Consider the following 8,608-nt stretch of genomic DNA (forward strand, 5'->3'; position numbering starts at 1 on the left):
GAGAGAGAGAGAGAGAGAGAGAGAGAGAGGGGGGGGGAGGGGGGATTACATCACAAAGACTGCCGTATCGAAAGGGCCTATGGCGCGGAGCATAGAATTAAATGCAAAATAAAAGCAAATGCTGTGGAATGGGGCGAGCTGCGGGATAGATCCAAAAGTGAAGTCGGAGCGCGGATGTCACCAACTCCATAACAACGCGATCTTGAACATTTATTTCTTTAAAAAAAGGCTGGTTCTTGGTTTCGCGAGAACCAAGAGATCTCACGGATCTTACGCCAAAAGCAGATAGGCCTGATACCGAAACTCTACCTCGCTTGAGGTACCAATGATATAGGTACATGATAGGTCTATAATGGTATATGCAAGTATGCATTTGACGTGGCAGGTTAAGAGACATTTGTTGGGGCATTTCTTTTAGAAAGATTTAAAAAATATTTTAAAACTGTCTGGAGGTCACTGCTCCCCACGCCTACCCCGACCCCTCTTTTCTACCTCACTTCCCAGGGAGGTGAACGTTTGCGCAGGCACATACCGCGCATACCTCCACTCCACACATACGTACATTTGAACAAATCCCATGAATATCGCACGATACCGCTACCGCTGGCCCGCCCTCGCCCGCTGGGTCCGGCTCAGTTCGGCTGCAGTTGGACGTCAACACGACATGCAGGGGAACGCTGCTGACCGCCAATTTAAATAGTTTTCATTCCCAAACTCGGCGGCGACGTGTTGGCGAGGGGACGGGTCGGAATGGGGGTTGGGGCGAGAGAGGAGGGGGTTGGACGAGGGCGTATCCTAGCGCCCAGCGACTTTACCGTGGGTAAACGGGGAAACTCTCTTCACTCGTCCGGACCCCCATCGTTCTCTCCACTCCGAGCCCCACGGCTTTACTACCGTCCTTTCTAGCTGCACGCTGTTATCTCCGAGGTATGTGCCTGAAAACATTGCGTGCTCTTGGGCTGCCGATCTAGTCGAGTCGGGCAGAGAGGTTAGGGTCGCCCGCGCCAGAGTCGCCGCGAAGTCGTTCACTGAGCACGAAGTGGACATTTACACGCGACAGACACGCTGAAGGTTGCAACTTACTTGTGTGGAAATGAAACGGTAGGCAGAGCTCCGGTGTGTCGGCGGTGTGCACCTAACCTCGACTGATTTGGTCAGGCGGGTCAGGCGCAGTCCTGAACACAACACTGTCGCAAAAGAACGACGAAGGACCCGAAGGACATTCCGCAAGAGCAGTGGAGATCTCCGTCACAGCGTTCCGCGAGGAACGTTCCATTACAATTCGATTGTAATTACTGGTATGTACCGACGCGATCGCGCGCGAAGCGTTTACTGTTTTTCGGTTTGTTTGCTGCTACGCGGTGGCGGAGGTTATTTGCGTTGGTGCTCCGTGGCGCGCTCCCACGGATCAGTCACGAACTGGAAACGCTTTTGGCATTCCCTTGGACTCGGAAACCTAATGAAATATCAAATATCAAAAATGAAGATACCCTGACTAGTGAATAGAATGCAATGCATTTTTGGGTGAGTTATTTTACTTATTTTTTTATTACTCATTTCATCGTTCACTGATTGTATAATCTTATTTTCGCTTATTTTTAATTAAATTTGTTACTTCTCTTAGAATTGCTATTTTGTGTCTGTTAGGTTGGCAGCAACCAGTTTCACAAACGTTTAGGGCCTGAAACTGGGATTCTTTGAATTGAATAGTACAGTACAATACTTTTTCGTATTGACAGACCGCTACAAGGTCGATTACACAAACCTCTCCGAGAAGATTTATTTTCAAAAATGACAAATTTTCCACCGTCAGAAAAGAACAGTATTCTGAATTTCTATTATTGCGGTGTTTGGGGTGGTTGTGCTGGTTGTGAGCAGAGTGAGGCGAGAGTGGCTTTTCGATGTCGGTCGGGTCGGGATGTTCTTTCCTGTTTAGAGCAAACTGCTGGAGAGAGAGAGAGAGGGAATGGCCCCCGGCACTGGCTGTGAGACAATTAAAGGAGCGAGCGCAACATCGCCTGGTCTGTCCGAGAGGGGTGTAACGTCGGCCAGCGTCAGTTCGCTTAGAACGTAACGCTGGCCTCACCCCTCCCCTCTCTTAGCTCCAGCCGGCTACCCTCCATTTTCAGCCGCCCATGACGCTTACATCAACTTATGCAGAATTTTTTCCCCCGTTTCCAAATCCCAATGTGAATCTGCACGTCGGGAGGGGAGCTCCCCGAAGGGCGGCTCGGCCCGGGCTGGGGGTCCCTCCGCAGCCTCCCACGGCGTCACTGTGTATGCATAAGCGCAGCGAGTTTGGCGCGCGAAAAGTTGTCAAACTCGGGTAACGAAGGCACTCGTAGAGGTGGGGGGGGGGGGGGCTCCCTCCGCCCCCCGCTGCCCTCGGAGTTAGGCCCTGCGGCCACCGCGGCCCGAGGAGGGAAGTGTCATCACAGATCACACCGCCCCACCTCGCCACCTCGCCCGGCCCCGCCCTGCCCTCCGCAGCCCCCCCGGGCGTCGAGAAAGGGACTCGATTGATACTGGTAGCTGCTGCGGCTCCAGCGAGCACCGCGGCGACACTGAAGAACGCCATTCCTTTTCTCTGGCTGCGTCTGGATCGGACTGACTCGTGCGTGTGTGTGCGTGCGTACGTGTGTGTGTGTGCGTGCGTACGTGTGTGTGTCGCGGAGCACTACAGAGCAGCTCGCGCAAGCGCCGCGGGCGCCCCCTCGGGCTTAATGACGATAAATATCATCTTGTGGACCAAGTCGGGTGTGAAAGAGATAGCAGTGGCGGTGTGGGGCTGGAAGGGGGGGGGGCAGGGGCAGGGGTAGGAGGGGAGAGGGTGGAGTGGTGGCTGTGGCGTTGAAGGTTGAAGGGGGCAGGAGCGACCCGCGTCGCCAAGCTAGCTATACCCCCCCTCTCCCCCCAGGCACAAAGGGGCTATAATATACGAGATAACATCCTGGTCATGACTCCCTTCCCATTTGTCGCTAATTTCTGCCCCCCCCCCCACTCCCCCCTCTTACACTCTCACCACTCCCTCACTTTGACACCCGCCAACGACGGGCTTTAAAATTTGTTAACGTTCAAGTGACGACGAGCGGGGGTTTGTGTCGCCTGCGCTGCGGGAGAGCCGAGAGGGAAATGAATTTGTGTGTGTGTAATGGGCTTCTCCGCCATCATCACCCCCTACGCCCCTCCCCCCCCCCCCCTCTCTCTCTCTCTCTCTCTCTCTCTCTCTCTCTCTCTCTCTCTCTCTCTCTCTCTCTCTCTCTCTCGTTTAATGAGAGGCAGTCAAGGACATGGAGTCTAATTCCATTGCCGTTTCAGTGTTAGGGAAGTGCGCGTGAGAAGTGTTTTTTTTTTCCCGCGCTCCCTTGCTTTTCAGATTATTTTTTTTTTACTTTCTTAAATAGCTCAGAAATTATGTACACGCGAAACCGAACGCTGCATTGTACTTTCTCGGGAGCATCTCGGTCTCGGTGGGAGAAGTCCACGTAGTACAAAGTCCCTTCCTCTGGAAATGAGCGAGAGAGCCGGCGGGTTCGGGTGATGGGTGGGGGGGGGCGTAAACTTCTTTATGCAGCGCAGTGCGTTGCAGTCTTTTTCATTTCCTTAAAGCAGCTGTTACTGCTGGCTCACAGGCTCACGGGAGACAGAGGGCCAGGGGAAGGGGGGGGGGTGTACCGAGCCGAGCCGAGCGCTGATAATTAGTTGAGTTGCGCTCTGCAGGCAGCCCGACTAGAGGAACGGCACGGCTCCAGGAGTAGCTCCAGGAGCGGCTCTAGGAGCGGCTCCAGGAGCGGCTCCAGGAGCGGCTCCAGGAGTGGCTCCAGGAGGAGCGGTCAGCGTTCGTGACAAGCAGAACGAGAGGGCGCTCACTTTCGAACACTAACCCTCATTACAAAAGATATGCAAAGACTGTATTTAAATAGGTTGTCATAAAAACTTTGCAGTCGGTGTTCCAGTGACACCCCCTGTTACTCTGAACCTCTTGTTTTAGCCCGTGCCGTCCGAGCCCGCGAGGCCTGACGCGCTGCAGCCGGGGCCCATTTTTGTTTGCAGCGCGACAGTGATAGGTGCCGTGACCAGTGATGACCGCCCCGGCCGGCGGCGCCGCGCCACGTCAGATCACGAGATGACCTTGTGCACGACGCTCTTGTCCAGGGCTGTACCCCCGACCGGCTGCCGGGGTATATAAGCGGCGCGCGTGCACCGCGGGCGACCACTCCGCATCCACCATGAAGGCCGTCAACGTGGTGGTGCTGGTCGTGGCCGCGGTGCTGGCGGTCGCCTCGGCCGAGGACAACCGCGACAAGCTCATCCCGGAGTACATGGCCGCCGCCATGGACTGCGTCAAGGACTACGAGATGGACTTCACCGTGTGCAAGGAGATGATGAAGGACGGCGTCAACCTGGCCGAGGAGAAGTTCACCCCGTGCAAGTGCGTGCCCGCGTGCGTGGCCAAGAAGCGCAAGCTCATGTCCGAGGACGGCGAGTACGACGTGGACGCCTTCACCAAGGCCGTCAACGAGTTCGGCTACGAGCCGTGGTCCGAGGAGTACAAGAAGGTGTTCCCCATCTGCAAGGACTCGTACAAGGGGAAGAAGAACTGCGAGGCGGCCGCCGCGCTCGCCGTGTGCGCGTGGAAGAACTCCAAGATGATGCGCGACACCGTCGGCCAGTACATGGGCCAGATGGACGGCGAGTAGCCGCCCCAAAGCCGCAGGTCGCCGCGCAGCAGACGCGCCGCCGCTGTACATAGCCCGCCCGCCCGTCTCGGCCCCCAGGTCGCCCCCGCGCTAGCCCGCCCGTCGTCCAGCCCCCAGCTACGGCCGCTTGTTCTAGTTTCGTTTGTAAGTCCGTTCGTTTCGTTCGCATAATGTTTGTAATTTTTATTTTCCAACAATAAACAGGTTGACTTGCCCTAGTCTCGTGAAACACTGAGTCTCTTTTTCTTAGACAGAAAACCATGTGATTTACAGGTAAAGTATGCTGTTACGTACTGCTCCAGAGAAAGTAGGAGTCAAAAGTCAGTCGAGCTGTTTCGCACAAAGTCCAGCTTTTCAGAGACCTTGGGCCGGGGTTTGTGCCTTGTCCAAAACATTAAGCAGACAAAAAATTAAGAGCAACTGTAGTTCCGAGTGTAATCCTCCGAATATAAAAAAAATCTGTGCATATATTTGCAAAAGCCCCCGCGGCTGTCAATGTCAAAACCTTTAGAAACTTTCAGTTCAGTCTAACTTAAAAACATTTCTAGTCGCGTGTCATACATCCCCACAATTTTTTTCATTTTTTTTACAACTGTAGGCACTTGGGTCCGTCTTGGCCATCGGTACGGACATTTTCCCGGCCATCGAGTTGAGCCCTGGGCGGTGACGTCGTCCCGACGTCGTCCTGCGCACTCGCGGGCCGTGGGGCGGCGTGGCGGCGTGGCATAGCAGCCCGGGGAACACCAACTTGTTAATCCGTTCGTAATGAACCTTCAAAAGTTGAGCTCGCCTCGCGGAGAAGGACGTGTTAACGGGGGCCGGCTGGGCGCCTCTTTTCCTCTCTCTCTCTTTAGCTCCCTCTCTGCCTCCCTTCTCCCCCTCTCCCCTCTCTCTCCCTCTCCCCTCTTCCCCCCGCTGATGGCGAAGAAGGCCCCAATTTCGAGGAGTGATGCTTCGCCTCCAGCAGCAGGTAGAATAATCGCTCTGGAGGACACCGCCGCACAGCCGCCATCTGGAGCGAGCGCAGGTGACGCCAAGGAGCAGGGATCTAAATTTCATGCCTTTTTTAGACAGTTACTTTTTTTAATTCTCTTGGTCTTTTAGAAAGTCTTGGTCACTTTTACATTTCTTGTTTGTGACACCATACCGAAAAACTAGTGCTTCCCCACATTGCGTATTGCGTGTGATGGAACATCCGATCGGAAAACCGACTAAAATTGTTAATATCAATTTTGGGTATTTTTTACTCTTTTGGCGCAGCTAGATCATGTCCAGATCAGTAGGTGCATTTCTTGCGTTCCAATTTGGTAGTGTCATTTTCGTACACATATGTCCTGCATGACCCGACCAACACCCGGCCAAATTATGAGGTACGCGTTGTTTGCTTTTTCTAAGGCAATTTTAATTATTTGAGAGCTGTGAGAAACTGTCACGCCACTTCATCTCGTTTAGACACGCCAAGTCAAAGTCAAGCGAAGTCGGCGCCACACTGTACTGTCACACGGTACCTACACTAATATACTGTGGTCTGAAACATATTTACCTCAAACGTGGTCAGTTTGCCTTGTTTGAATTCTCGGCGATACTTACTAAAACTGAGCCATTCCCGATTCCCAAATTTGAACGTCGCTGTAGCCGTAACCATAGCGTTTTCTTTGGCGGATTCAATATTCATTTCTATATATGGACGAAAATCTGAAATGGTTACGAGCGGATGGAGATAGATCAGCCGCGTTCGGTATTTGCTTCGTCCGCTCGCGCGAGTGGACTCTTCATGGCGCTTCCGTTGGAGTCCACGTGCCCCACGCGATCGAGCCGCCTATCGTCGAATGCATCTAGTGCTGAGGACACGCTCGCTCTCCACCCAGCTTCCGCCGGTAGCACAACGTCAACAAAACTGGACGGAGAAATAATAGTTTGTGATGTCGCCAATAACACAATAGCAGTAAATACAAAAGCGTGAGCGAAGTCCCTCGTTACAAACACGGCCGCCAGAGAGGTCTGCACCAACCACCGCCGCCGCGCCGCGCATGCCTCCCCGAGCGCGGCGAGCGCCGGTCGGAGGAGTGGGTAGGCAACCCGGTGGGCAGCCGCGCGCGCCGGGACTGCCCGGCCCCGCGGCGCTCCCAGCAGACAACGCGCAGCCGCGCTCTACTCGCGCTGCGTACTTGTGATGAGCATGTCTTTCGTTTACATCAAATCAGGCGGAGGCGCGGTGTTGTTGTTTGTGTTGGTACCTGTGAGTCCGAGCAGCAGCGCGAGTCCCAGGAGCAGCGCCGGGCCGTATCCGGGGGGCCCGCGCCGGGGCATGGCGCCTGTCGCTCGTCACCACCCGCGCCCAGGATCCCGTCGACGGCGACGCCGGTTCGGTCGGAGGCCGCGGCCGGGGCTTGGGTCGGCGCCCATGGGCGACGAGCTTTTTTTTTTTGACGCGGTCCTCTTGGCGGCCGAGGCCGGCGCTGCGACGAGGCTCGGGAGCCGCTCCGGGGGCGATAAGGACGAGGCGAGGGAAGAGAGAGGCTGGGCGGCGGGCGTGCGGATACACGAACAGGACGCCGGGCGCGAGATCAACCCCTCGGAGCGAACCGAGCGAGCCGGGCGAGCCGAGCGCCGCGAGGAGAGAACCGCGACTGAGCCCGCCCCGCCCGCCCGCTGCAACCCCGCAGGGGGACCGCCGCCCGCCGCCCCCGCCCTCTGCGTATTGTGGTAGGGGGTGGGCGGGGGGCGGCAGGGGCGGCCAGGCGTCACAGGAACCCAAAAGTGGCGCTGCCTCTCGACAACACTACGGGGCGGGGACCAATCGTCTCTAATTGGCACCGCAGACGCACAACCCAAAAATCTGCCCCACGTGCCATAATTTGTTGCAAGCAAGTAAAATAGCATCACATCAGAATAAAACTTCAACAAACACACAAAGAATCCAAAGAATGTTATTCCAGAAGGCGGGTCTCGCTTCGTAAAAGGTGATCGGGATCATCCAAAAAAGTACGTCTGGCATTAGCCGTAACAAACCTTGCCCCTGATGGCTCCCATGGCGCCTGATGGGTAGGCAAAATCATGCCTGCGGTGCATGCGTGTTCGGCGGGGTGGCCTACCCCGAGTCTCGCAGGCGCCGTGCTGCCGGACAAATCTGAGGAAAACGGACTCGCTTTCTGGATGGTGTGTCTCTTGGTTTCCAGAGCTCGGGTGCGATCATTGCACTGGGTGTGAGCATTTCGTCAACTTTGAATCCACTCTAAACCTCACGCGCAACGTGAAAGTCACGCACGTTGATCTACCTGGAAGCACACTTGTCATTTCTAATCGAGTTATTCCCTCACCAACAGTTGATTAATCACTTGTCACATCATCTGGTATCGCGTCATCTTAGTGTCATCTTCAGTCTAAGGGTGCAAACACACCTTTCGGCCGCCAGTGGCTTCGCAGTCTCACAAGGAGCTGATTGGGTCCGGTCCCCTGTGAGTGACAGGGGCCTCCTCATCCTGCCATCTGGCCATATATCGCTCATATTAAAAACTAATCAAGAGATTAGTCTCGTGTATGAAACCAGACAGGTCGTCGTTTTCCAGTGAGTATTTCTTTCCGAGTTTGTTATTCAAGTTTTTGCGTTTGATTTATTGTGGTGCTTATTTATTTACGACTTTGGCCGATAGCATTACATTACCAAAATCCTCCATATCTTATCTTGCAGACCAGATTCCTCTCGTAATTAATCTAAGCTCTAAGCCGCAATGCATCTGTGACATCGACGAAGATCAAGGTAAGAGCATACATTCGCGGAGAATTCCTATTTTTTTCTAATTCTATTTTTTTGGTCCGCTGCACTTTAATATCAGGCATTAGCACCTGCCTCCCGTTGGCCGGTTGAAAGCCATCGGCAAGATGAGCATTAGACTTGGTTATACTTT

The 8,608-nt window shown here is 54.6% G+C and overlaps 2 protein-coding genes across 3 annotated transcripts in view; one reads left to right on the forward strand and one right to left on the reverse strand.

The window, feature by feature from the left end:
* The window catches only part of LOC113202665 (uncharacterized), a 140,705-nt gene extending 133,385 nt beyond the window's left edge, over positions 1 to 7,320 (reverse strand). The window contains exon 1 of one of the 2 annotated variants that reach the window (XM_052268410.1): positions 6,938 to 7,320. In XM_052268410.1, the coding sequence (XP_052124370.1) occupies positions 6,938 to 7,010 (73 nt within the window). In that variant the 5' untranslated portion in view covers positions 7,011 to 7,320. Of the gene's footprint in view, positions 1 to 1,083; positions 1,414 to 6,937 lie in introns of those variants that run through there. The other variant, XM_052268443.1, reaches the window with a different exon arrangement.
* Positions 4,185 to 4,929, forward strand: LOC113202663 (uncharacterized). Its single transcript, XM_026417012.2, has one exon. It carries the CDS (start codon positions 4,230 to 4,232, stop codon positions 4,698 to 4,700), a length of 471 nt encoding a protein of 156 aa, XP_026272797.1. The 5' UTR covers positions 4,185 to 4,229; the 3' UTR covers positions 4,701 to 4,929.
* Positions 7,321 to 8,608: the final 1,288 nt, after the last annotated feature.

The sequence above is a fragment of the Frankliniella occidentalis genome, unplaced genomic scaffold, assembly GCF_000697945.3.
Source record: "Frankliniella occidentalis isolate FOCC.00 unplaced genomic scaffold, Focc_3.1 Scaffold1, whole genome shotgun sequence".
NCBI lineage: Eukaryota > Metazoa > Arthropoda > Insecta > Thysanoptera > Thripidae > Frankliniella > Frankliniella occidentalis.